Source organism: Branchiostoma belcheri, unplaced genomic scaffold, assembly GCF_001625305.1.
Source record: "Branchiostoma belcheri isolate BF01 breed outbred unplaced genomic scaffold, Haploidv18h27 scaffold5, whole genome shotgun sequence".
NCBI classification, from domain to species: domain Eukaryota; kingdom Metazoa; phylum Chordata; class Leptocardii; order Amphioxiformes; family Branchiostomatidae; genus Branchiostoma; species Branchiostoma belcheri.
The window spans coordinates 6,182,032-6,194,882 of NW_017804131.1; the positions used below are offsets into that span (position 1 = coordinate 6,182,032).

Genomic DNA, 12,851 nt, shown 5'->3' on the forward strand with positions numbered 1-12,851 from the left:
TGCCATTGATCTGCACACAGAATAAATCAGTGTAGATCCTTTATTGGTTGCCGATCATGTCCCCGTATTAGACATTAGAACGTTTTCCGAAAGTCTATTCCCCTGTCATTACCCGGGCCACTTTGTTTTGTTAACGTGATTCAGCAGCCACTACAATGTTCAAATCGATAGGCAACATGGGACGTTGATGATGGCATGAAGCATGGATCGTTAAGAGAACTCGTCAATGGGGAAGTCGTTAACTGTGACTCAGGGCCCTTCTAGTGTCGTTTTACCGGGAGGAGGCGGTGGCACAGGCTGCGCCATGGAGGGAATAGGGCCGGAAAGATCGCCCGGGATGATTGCTCCCACTAAAGCAGTCGTTCCCCGATGAGGGCGATGATAAGGTTTGTCACATCTTTATGAGTAATTGCAATAATGTAAGACTCACGCGTTTTAATGTGTGCGATTACTGCTCGACAACAAGCATCTTTAACCGCGCCTCAGAAAGCGTGAAACCTTTTCCTGACATTAAGCCATTTCTGCACGAGAAGATATCGTGACCAAGAACTTGGAAGACGAGAACTACACAAAGCTCGGACCTCGGGTACGTGCCATTTGCAGCCCACTTGAGTAGCATTAAATTTTAAAGAAGCAGGTTAAGTCCCATCAGGAGAGATCAATCGCCGGCTTTGTGACTGTTGTTGCTAAGAGAGGGTTGCGCAGGGAAGGGAGAGGACGGCGTCTCTAGTGTAGACACCAGGCAAGAAGGAAGGCAAGCAGTCAGCACAGCGCCTTGAAAGATGGAGCTCCACTGCATCAATATAATAAAGGCGCTGATCACTCGTCTTCTGTTCGCTGTTCACGGACTAATCGCCATCTGGAGGGTAACGGATGTGTACAAAGCGTCCATCTATTGGATCGGCCTGTCAGGACTAGCCGGGCTCTTCATAGAGACATGCTACACCGTCGGCAAGAGGAAGGGCAAGGAATACAAATGGTGAGTCCTCCTACTAATCATTGGCACGCAAACAGGCACCGTCGGTCGACCGTAATGCGGTTATCCGGACGCGTGCACGAACCTTTAAGGCTTAATTTGGACTTCATCTGTTCTTAACGCCATGACTTACGACGTCCTTGGCAGTTGAAAGGCAAATCTGGAAATGCGTCTTGATAAATTGACGCCGCTCGCCCGAAGCTCGCCTCGCTTGACGGCGCACTTCACGCTCCTTGCTTAAGAAGAAAGAGACTTTCTCCCGACGGCCCCGTTGCAGATCATTAGCTATCCTAGCTGCATGAATGTAACACAATCACAGGAAGCCAGACACCCATTTAACTACACCTTGATGATTTAATAAAAAGAACAATGAAACCGCTGACTAGACTTGCCAAAAATCCAAAATAACATTTGGTGTATGTATGCCATATACAGTTTTCTACTGTAAGAAGTCATAAAAAGATTTTTTACTGGTATCTCTTTCGTTTTTGTTACGACATCGTCTTGCATTTGATACGTTAGAACAATGAAACCGCTGACTAGACTTGCCAAAAATCCGAAATAACATTTGATGTATGTATACCATATACAGTTTCTAGTTTTCTACTATAAAAAGTCATAAAAAGAATCTTTTCACTCGTATCTCTTTCGTTTTTGTTGCGATATCGTCTTGTATTTGATACGTTTTCTTCAAAGCCATACAACAACGCAATCTGCTATCATCGTTGTTATATAGAATCTTTATTTTTGCATGTTCATGCCCATGGGGCTAAATGCATACATCAGAATGTGATGTAACATGTACATTGCACTGAGTAACATGATACATAGGATACAAGGATAACAGAATAACAGAATGACGTAAAGTCTTAACAACTACTAGAGAATAAACTAAACTAGGCCTTAAGGATTTCTTCTCTCCTTTTAAAGCAATTGGAGATAAATTCACAAAGTTTTTCTATTGTATGGTCATTACTGGTGGACATGAGATGACTGAATACCTCTTTCTTTGTTCTACCTTTATACAGTTTGTCTAAGTGGATTGTTCTAAATAGTGTGTCACGTTCAATATCAAACATTTTACAATCAAGTACAAAATGTATTTCATCTTACCAACTTACTTACTATATAACAATACTGCAATTGACGAAGGCTGGTTGTTGTAGACTTAAGTTGATCAGTAATTTTAAAGAAATCTGAATGGCTGACAGTGTTAGTTCAGTGTTTTACTCAAAGTGATGTTGACGTCTGACATTTGGCTCATTAAGGGTTACCACTTAACGCTTTTCATCGTCATCATCATAATCATTGTTCACTTTTATGATACCATAGAGACCTATGTTATAAAGAAGTGTGTTAATGTGCGATGTTCGGTATCAAACGTGTTTATCATTGACACACATAATCTACGTTAGGAAAATTCTAAATAGCTCGTTGTATGTGAAGTGTAGTTTACTTACTGTGCTGGCAGTGATCATCTCTGATTGCAGTATGAAAGACAGTGAATATGAGATGCTTTGTTACAGTTAAGTTTATTCATCTGCAGATACAGGCCTGATGATATCTTTAAGTGTTGGAGTTAAGCATGGAGACAGTCAGGCAATGGATAGTGCTGAAACAGCTTGCTACCACGTCTTTTGGATGTAAACGTGAACTTTGGTATCTAACAATATTCAGACAAAACTTCTCATTGCTACCATTTCATTTACTAACGATAGAAATTGAATAGTTCAGCGGGTGCCAATGCGAATCTGTTTCTCACTTCTTACTTCACTGCCCAGCTTACACTTACCAGCGTCTTCTTCTCTTCGGCTAACTTTCAAGGGTGGTGGGACACATTTTGGGCTTAAATTCCCTGTCTGAAAATTCTTTGGAACATCTTTTACTTTACAGATCATCCTTTTGCATTTTTGAGACTAATTGTAAAATTATGAGCTTTACTCATAATCAAAAGTGGTCGTTTTGTATCTGACTGATCTTTTCAAATTCAATTATTCTACTCATGTCCTATCAGCAATTCTAAGGGATAGGGGTTGGGACTTGCGCTCGTTGAATTCCATTTACTAAACCCCAAATAGTTTGCTTCAATTTTGTATATTAATTTCTTTGTCCATGTAATTACCATATCTCTGTTTAATAGTTTTGTGTAGATGGCGCCGTTAATATAAGTTCTATGGAACTTGAGTTCGATGCCATCTTGTTTGTATTTATGTTTTTGCTGTTTTAATAAAACGATTAACTAGGCAATCTGCAATCAAAATGGCCCGTTTAGAGATCCTGCTCAAATATGGACAAAAGATAAAGAATTTCCTGTGAAAATGCAGGTTGCTCTTTGGTCTGCCCAGAGCACCTTATCATGTCAAACCTCAGGTAGTTTTTGACCCATTTTAGCTTCCGCGGCGCCATTTGCTCTTAATCCGTCTTAGGTCACACCAAGTAAATTTTATGGATGACGTCCTTTGGAGACCCTATATCTAATGCGAGACGGCGAAAAAAAACAAGAAGGGCCCTAAAAAACAAGATGCCTAGATTAGAAATATACTAAGAGACGACAAATGTTAGGACACAAATTGAATGAGGTGACACAGATTAACAAGCAAGAAGACTTTTATTCATCATCAAAACAGCAATAAATCAGGTGGAACAGCAGTTGTCGTCCTGTCCTGTTTTCGCGTTACGGGTTTCACGTCAATCTGACGATTTACGGCACTGTCGTGACTCTTTGGTCATAGTTACAGGAAGCGAAATTTCTTGGGTTTTTTTTCTAGGAACAGGCCAAAATCAATGCGCGCGCGGACGTCATCCATAAAATTTACCTGGTGTGGCCTTATAAACCGGCCGTTAAATCTGTTTGATCGGCCGCTCCATGGCGTGCCATTCATCTATCCACGGTCGATGCCAGATTAGCCTAATGGTCGCGGTAATGTGGTCAATCAAGCCAATTCCACTTTTAATTAAGAAGCTTGGCATGGAAATGTGCCGCAGCCGCTTCCGTAAATCTTCAGAGAAGACAGTACGGATAGTATCATCCATCCTTTTTGTATTGATTGGGCTAAGGCCATGTTGATTTGATTGTATGGATGATATCCGCGCGCGCATGAATTTTCGGCCGTTTACCAAAAAAAAAAGTTTTCAACCATACTGTAAATCGTACAAAACAGTTGCAAAAGGAGCAAAAATATACCATAAGTTACAAAAAAAAAATTAATAAAAACTATACCAACGTCGTAGAATGCCAAAATCAAACGAAAAAAGACGAAATTGTAAAGAAATGAACTTGAAGACTAGGTTATTCGCCAAACCATATTCTGTGCCATTTGCTCAACCCTCATGACCACGTAGATTTCATAATGAAAAGAACTTCTTTTTTTTTTTGCAAAACTTTTTTTTTATTCGCACGCGCGCATCAGTTTTGGGGCTCCCGGAGGATGTCATCCATATAATCAAATCAACATGGCCTAATCAGTACTCTTTGTGATGACAGAGCCCTTAAAGGCATCCAGTGCGATTTCAGGGAGAAAAACTGGAAATATTCTGACTAAGGCAATCTTTGTGATATTGACACATACTGCTTCACATTAGCACATTTAGCACATTTGAGGAAGTATTTCATACTTTTGGCTTTTAAAACTGCAGAAACTAGCCCCAAGATCTAGATGATGTCCTTTATTTTCTGGGTGGTACCCTAAAAATCAGGCCAGGGCGCTTCCAGTAACATTTTTCGTCAGAATTTTTTGTACATTTTACTCCATGAGGGTCGATATACATCGTGACAGTGTGGTTTCAACTCAATATGTAGATAAATGACTAGAATATTAGCTTTGAAAAATCGGGTTTCCAAGCCCTAAAAACTGCACTGCATGCTTTTGAAGAATGAATAGCTAGTGGCCGTTTTCTTGACTAATACAGAGACCAAAGCTAATATTGAAAACACGTACATAGTAACTCAAACGTCATCAATAAGTTATCGGCATCAATGAATAATGTACCGCCATAAAGGACGTAATTAATATTTCATTTTCTTTACTTTCTGCCGTTTTGTTGTTGTGCCGTCATTATGTGTTGTCAAAGGCTTCTTCATTTCCCCACATATATGTAATGTGTATTGTGAAGACTAGTGTAATGTGTTTGGAATGTGTATAATGATATGAAATGGCTGCGTTTTGGGTCATTATGGCAATAGAACGGTGCAACATCAGTCATGTATGACATGAATGTGTGTTAAGACACGTTACTCATGTTTTAGTATGGAAAATTACTGGAGTTTTTCGACTGCTTTGACCTATAAAATTTGTCAAATAGTTAAATCCAAAGATGTTTCTATCAGCCTTAAGCTTTCAGTGTACAAAATAGAACCACAATGATGGAATAATCTTTTTATCTTCAACGCTCTATTATTTTTATGGCAAGACATGATTTTGTTTTTATGTCCGAGAGGGACACAATGAGTGAAAAGAAAGGTATTACTTCCGATCGAATGTTATTACTGTCATTACCTGTGGTAGTTTCCTGAAAGGTCATAATAACTATGGAAAAAGTACTGCATCAATCATGATTGAACCTATAGAAAGTACAACGGGCCAACATAATAGTTACGATCAAATAGGTCAGTATAACACAAACGCCAATAGTAATGTTGATGTATTTTCATAGCATGAATTCTATACTTTCAATTGTACCCGAAAACGGCACTTCGTGCGTTTGAATGAAATCAGACGTTGTCTACTACAGAATCATAAAAAAAAGTAAGTCTATGTATTCCAGGAGCACCCTAACACATTGTGGATTGAACCTATAGCAATTGCAACGGGTCAAAATAATAGTTACGATCAAATAGGTCAGTATAACACAAACGCCAATAGTAATGTTGATGTATTTTCATAGCATGAATTTTATACTTTCAATTGTACCCGAAGATGGCACTTCGTGCGTTTCACTGAAAGCAGACGTTGTCTACCACATAATCATAAAAGTAAGTTCATGTATTCCAGTAGCCTCTTCACACATTGTTGTAAAATGACTTGAACCACATCGAATAGCTGGATTAGCAGGTGGTACTAAAATTCATTGCAGTTATAAACAATATAATAAGTTGAGCACCGATACAAAATGTCCTTCCTGCCTTACCATTTCTAATCCTGTTGTCGTCAACCTTTCAAGAAATGTCTGTACAGCTACCTACGATGGGGTCCTTTTCTGCACGGTTCAATGTGGCACGGCATTGTTGTTATCTGCATGGGTTGGTTACTGTAAACTAGACCGTGAAAATCAGCAAATAGCTTACCTCGTTACTCGCTTCGATCTGCAGGCATCAGAGGCCACAAAGAGTCAGTGATGCAAGACTCGCCATATGGCACCTTCTGAACAGTCTCAAACATCATAACTTACCAATTCTCATAACCTTTGGGGCAATAAAGATCGTGAACTTTAGAAATGAAATATCATAAACAAGATGTCCGAGACTATTTGACACTTTTTGTTCATAACGTGTGCTAATATACCGTAAATGAAATGTGTCTGTAGCTGCCTCTTTATTGAACGCGACAGTTATAAACATAAATCCCTAGCGGAACCTCATAACGTTCTAATGAAGTGTCGTTTCCTCCACAAATTGCCACATATGTGCGCAGCTACATGCCGACCCTGTACAGTCGATTTTTTTACACCTCTAGGCTTTACAGCGTATTCGGGTTAGGCAAATGCTCGAGATAGAATGTGGTATTACTCAAATGCCTTCCAGAGGTCTACAGATGAGACAACGTACCACATTTCGAGATCCTCAACAACGCCTTAAAAAATGTCCCGTTCCACTCTATTGCAGAGCGTAGGGTGGTGCCCATATCCATTTCTGTAGCCCTTGGGCGACACACAGTTGTGCAATGCACTGCAGAAGGGGGCTGGTCTGCTGGTAGTGCTGTGTGTTTGACCTCCCCACACTCTTTCTCATATGTGCTAAGCAGAAAAAGAAGTGTGTACCATTTTTAAAGGCTTTAAAGCATTCTATAAAATTTTCTAGCTGAAAAGGAGGCCCTTCTGCTAGTTATATGGTCGTCAGTAGGAAAAGCTACATGCTAGTGCAAAAGATAAAAGTCTCTACTGAAACAATAGGCAGAAGAGTATCAGCAGCTTTCAATTCCAGCTGCTTTATAAGTAGCATTTTACAAACAAAAATGGTGCTAACTATATAGCATACCATGGTAACGGAGTTACAGCAGCCTAAGCAAGTAGAAAAGAAATCTTTTAGATGGATTTAATATAATATAACATGGAATGAAATTTATCGCACGAAAAGAGGTCAGATAAGGAGTATTGCATTTCATAGACGACTGTTTAACTGTGTTGTTATGTGTCACGTTGATCCCCAGGAGAAGTTGTTCTATAACACATCTGTCAGTGAACCCGATACGTGTACAAGCTCCAATTTCACGCTATTTGGCGTAGCGTCAGAGTGCTCGACTCGGAACCTAGAGGTCCCGGGTTCGAGTCCTGACATGCCACCGATCTTGTGCCCTTGGGAAAGAAGGCACTTTACACGACTTTCCTCACTTAGCTCAGGTGTAAATGAGTATTGTATTGTCCCCTGTGTTGGTGACGGCATTAATATAAGTTTGAAAAACTTGAGTGCGACGTCACCACGTTTTAGAAGTTATTAAAAAAAATCACGCTCCTCTATTCAATACAGAAGTACAAGTTATAATTTTACGCGTACACAGTGCTAGGGTACAAATGCAACCTGTGGTGATGCTATTCTTTGTAGGAAATTCTGAAATGGTCAGTTTTTACATATCAAAGTGGTACCTACATCATGGTTCGAAAATGTACATGTGGATTTTTAAAAAAGTTATTCGGGATATTGTCTATATCTTTCAGCTTTATACAGTATTTCATAACCAGCATAGCGGACATATGTACAAATGGCAAGCCGGGTGGCACTTATTTTACGACTACTGTTCTTTTTATGGCATACATATATATATCCAAATGGATCGGAATCCATTATAACATCTCTAGCATTGGGGAAATGGAAGAACGAGTCTGAAATAACAGTCATTACTGTGGTTGTATTTGAGAAATGTAAAACAATTGTTTAAAACATAATGGAATCATTTCGTATTCGCATCACCTCCGACGAATCTATTTCAGTCTCACTGTCAAGGACTTTCCTATCGAACCTCCTGTACCGATGAAACCTGTCATCCTCCATTGGCCCTAAAACTACCATTGGGGGTGACACGATCGTGACCTAATCCCCAGAGGAACGTCCCTGTCAGAGACATTGCATGTCAGATGATGAACGACAACGTCATTGGTCGTACCTGATGTTGTACCTAATGACGTCTTGACTCATTGAACATCGTTGCGGATGTTGATGAATAAGGAAAAAGTGGATTATCTAGATTCTAAAGAAGTCTGCTTCGCAATGACCTGGAGGTCATTACATGCTCTTCTTGCACATAAACGCCATATAATAATGGAAGAAGATCTGCAAATGCTATTCTTCGAATAAAACGAATGTCAAAGAACACACTCCTGTATAAAGGAACTATTCTTTTCAGTATAGCGTCACTGGCAGAACAGAAGTTTTGTGTCTAGGTAGACAAAAACTAGTGCAAATTATGGCCGGCCATACTAGTATTTATCTTTTTTTTTTAAGAATTTTATTCAAGAAATATAAAACAATTCAAATACAAAGAGAACATGGGAACCAATAAACTACATAAACTACACGTTCAGTCATGGTTGACTAAAAGTAAGAACCAAGAATAACTTGTGTAAAATGAGGCAAAACAAGTTAAATATGCATGACACGGCAAAAGTGAATAATTAATCTGAACATAAAGTTCCCCATTTACCCCGATGCTTCTCCAGCTTCCCTCTCCGAGATGCAATAAGAAACTCTGTCTTTTGGTAAAAGGACACTAACTTTTAAAAGGACTGAAAATGTAGACTTTTATATCGCCGAGAGCGAAAGATAAAGAGTTTACCCAGTAAAATAATTAAATTCTTTAAAGAGGACGCATTTACAGATAAGTCACCAAAAATAATCACAAAAGGCGTTAATTCTAAATTTAGACCAATTTCTTGGGTTAACCATTTTAGTATAACGAACCAAAAAGGGATGACATGAACACACTCCCAGAAAACATGTATATAAGATTCTTCATTCTGATCACAAAAGGAGCAGGAATTTGACTCAATCAAATTCCAGGTTCGAAGAATTTTGTTGCACGGTAAGAACTTGTTTATCAAACGATACTGAAAATACCTCAAACTTCGATCAATAGTAGATTTTAGGACCGATTACTAGTATTTATCTATTACTAATAACTTGAGCTTTAGCCATGTTTGTTTTTGAGATTTTTGCTTTGTTTTTAACTCCTGGCAGACGTCGACGGACATTATGAGAAGTAGTCAAATTACCAAGTTAAATAGTTACATAAAATAGCACCAAATTACCCAAATCAACACTTTTTATCATCAAATACCAAACCTGTCACAAATCATAATTCAAATCAATGATTGTTTTCAATATACTAGATAACTAGTCCTAGTCATAATTGTTCGACCTACTACCTGCAACAACACATCTTGGTCGTAATACATTTAACTTATATCATCGTAGGCAATAAGAACATATTCAAGTACATATTACTGTAACATGAATAGAATAGAGGATGAACAACACTTTATTTTAGACTGTACTTTATATTCTAATAAAAGATCTGTCCTTTTTAATCATATCAAAGAGAAGTTCCCATACTTCGAACACCTAAATGCAAACGATAAATTTATATTTTTGATGCATCTAGACAAACCCTGTATCACAAATATGATCTGTTCCCACATTTTCCATTGTACAAAAAAGCAAGAAGAAGTTGACCACTCTGTATTAGCTCAGTAACTAGAACACTTTGTATTAGCCTAGTATAGTATCCTTGTATGTTACTTACGTATGTATGTCTAAGTCAAGCAATGTATCTTTTGTCTACACTTTTCTACATATGTTTGTTATGTGTCTGTTAAGTCTTGACCTGTACCTAGCCCGTCGTGGCATGAATGTACAATAAAGGTATTTCATCATTAATAACTAATACTATTTTTTCGAAGGTGGTGTCCGAGTTTTTTCTTCTATCTCTCTGTCATGGTCCCGGCCATCTGGTTTCTGGAGTTGCAACGTTTGGACGAGCGGATACAGCTGGAGGTGGACATAGAGCTCAAAAACCAGAACTCCACTTCCAACAAGGAGGAGGAAGAGACTGGAGGTCCGATACGGCTCGTGGATGGGGTAAGAATTCAGATAGATTTAGGATATTTTTTTTTACTTTCCTAAGGCCACAGCAAGTAAATTTTATGGATGACATCCTCCGCAGACTCCAAATTTAATGCGAGCGGGCGAAAAAAAAACAAGACGGGCCGGAAAAAAACAATGTTCCTACATTTTAAAATTTTGACTCAATCATTGTTCAAATGGTTTTGATTCAGTGGGAACATCACATATACACAGCCAGCATCTCATATCACTGCATCAAAACATTAAATCAGAGCCTTTTCTTGTCTCCTCTCTTGATGTTATCTGCCATCCACCTTCCGGCATGACAACAGACATCTTGGCCTATTTTCGGCATGTTGACCACTGTCAGAAGGCAACAAAATTTCTTGTTTTTTTCCCAAAGTCAGGCAAAAATTAATGCGCGCTGATGTCATCCATAAAAATTACTTGCTGTGGCCTAATGTTTATAATTTACTAGTACACTGCTCATGCATAAGATTGAGAAGTGCCCACTTAAAAAAAAAATCTGTAGCCTGGATGCCAGACCAATAATACACTAGGCCCACGGTTTGTCAGAATGATGGGAATAACTGAGGGGGGGTTGTGGTATAATTTCCTTGGCCGTAGAGCCGTGAACTTGGCCTGTTTAGGCCCTGGAGACAGCCTGGCACCCAGGCTATTTATTTGGGGCCCTATAGGTGATCGTTGCACTGCTTTTTACTTAGCATCGTGACGTACATGTAGATCAGGCATGTTTTTGTTAAATTTATTAGCACTACATTTCCCTTTGCAATCTGCATGTCCCAAACCATACTAACATCTCATCTATATAAGCGAGCACGTTTTCCTCATGCTACATGTACCAGTGTCCATATCCTTCATGCACATGTGTCCATATAAAGCTACGGTCACAACCCGCCGCACGTGCTTCTGTGTGCTGTCTACGTGCAAAAACGTGGGCAAACGCAGGGCATCCGTGCGTGGTGAGTACCGCCTCCGTACGGAATCCTACGGATTTGGGAGCACGCAGACACGCCGTAGAACTTTAAGTGCAAGTAAAACTTTTTCTGCGTGCGGTCTGCGGATTCACCACCCGTGCGTGCGAGTACGGGCGACGCGCGTGCCCCGTACGTACCGTATAAAAGACGCACGTGCGAGTACGGCCTCCTTACGGTAAAGTTGCAATCGCACAGAGATCGTACGTTGTAAGCACGTACAACTCACTTACCGCTTGCGCAACGTACGATGCACGCAACCGCTCACGGCCAGACGGGGCGTGCAGACCACACTCTTACACTTTGCGAAACCGTGCGAGTAACGTGCGTCGATGCCACTCCTTCTCCACGTTTTCAAAAAAAAAAACGTAGCAGACGTAGCCTCCCAAAAAACGTACGGACAAAAACACGTGCGGCGGGTTGTGACCGAGGCTTAAGCTACATGTTCCAGTGTCCTCCTGTAAATGTAAAGTGGACACTGCACTTGATGTAGCTGCACCCCTTGCTTGCCATCTTCACTCACACTCTAAACCTACCAATAGCTCCCTTGTATCCATTACCTTCCTTTTCCCTTTCCCCTGCCGCTGCTATTTCTTGCTTTCCCCCCGATGGTAACCCTACCCCAGCAAAAGTTCTTCACGCGTTTGAAATGTACGAGGCGCAGGCGACCACGGAGCACCGGTATCGTCATGCCCGATATCCCCGGACTCAACCTGAAAGAGGTACACTATAAAAATGGAGAGTTTCGTGTGTTTTACAGTGAAAATATAACAGTGATTCTAAACAAAAGAGTACATATAAGCCTCTCTACTGGTAAAATACACGAAACGTTCCGATTTTATAGCGTATTCTTGTCAATGAACCAACGAATCACAAAGCGAACGATGGTACTTTTTATTATTTATGAATACACGATAAAAATATTCGTGAAATGTTATTCAACTTTCACGTTCATTTTTCCTCTTAAGACCGAACTTTTTCAACACTCGTTTGACAGCTTGATCTCACCTAGAGCTTTCGACCAGTCACTCTGGTCTTCTTCAATAGAATGAGTCTTCTCACGTGACTTGGGGTGGGTCAAAGGTATCTGGTAATCGATGTCGGCCCCCGTCGCGGTCTCACTGGGTAAGTCTATGGAAGAGGACCATAGGTACTGGTCGAAAGCTCTAGTCTCAAGACTAATTTCTTGTGTTGGAACAATTAACTTTAAACAATGTCATGTAACTACCAAAACAAATGTATTTTCATGATAGCACGAAATGCTGTTGCTATAAAAAGAGTAGGAACTAAAGCTTGAGTTGCCTGCCAGGTTGACATTCCTCTGGAGCTGAGCTCGGAAGAGTGGGTGTTGGCCGTGGAGCTGGGCATGCTGTTCCTGCTGATCTTTGGCCGCTGGGTCATGCCGCGGGGCGAGGTGACGCGAGACCAACTCTCGCAGCTGCTCTTCGTATATCTGGGCAGCGCCGCCGATATCCTGGAGTTCTGCGACACCCTGAAGGTTCGTCACTTTTTCATTCATCTATTGCAGGTTATTTTTTTGGTAGTGCTGAGGCTATGGCAAATGGCTATGGGCCTATGACGTATTTTTTTTTTAATATTTTTTTAAATC

The 12,851-nt window shown here is 40.1% G+C and overlaps 1 protein-coding gene across 1 annotated transcript in view; it reads left to right on the forward strand.

Moving 5' to 3' along the window:
* The first annotated feature begins 725 nt into the window (after nucleotides 1–725).
* The window catches only part of LOC109480048 (transmembrane protein 26-like), a 16,123-nt gene continuing 3,997 nt past the window's right edge, over nucleotides 726–12,851 (forward strand). The window contains exons 1-4 of the mRNA XM_019782192.1: nucleotides 726–979; nucleotides 10,085–10,262; nucleotides 11,869–11,964; nucleotides 12,552–12,740. Of these exons, the coding sequence (XP_019637751.1) occupies nucleotides 783–979; nucleotides 10,085–10,262; nucleotides 11,869–11,964; nucleotides 12,552–12,740 (660 nt within the window). The 5' untranslated portion in view covers nucleotides 726–782. The remainder of the gene's footprint in view (nucleotides 980–10,084; nucleotides 10,263–11,868; nucleotides 11,965–12,551; nucleotides 12,741–12,851) is intronic.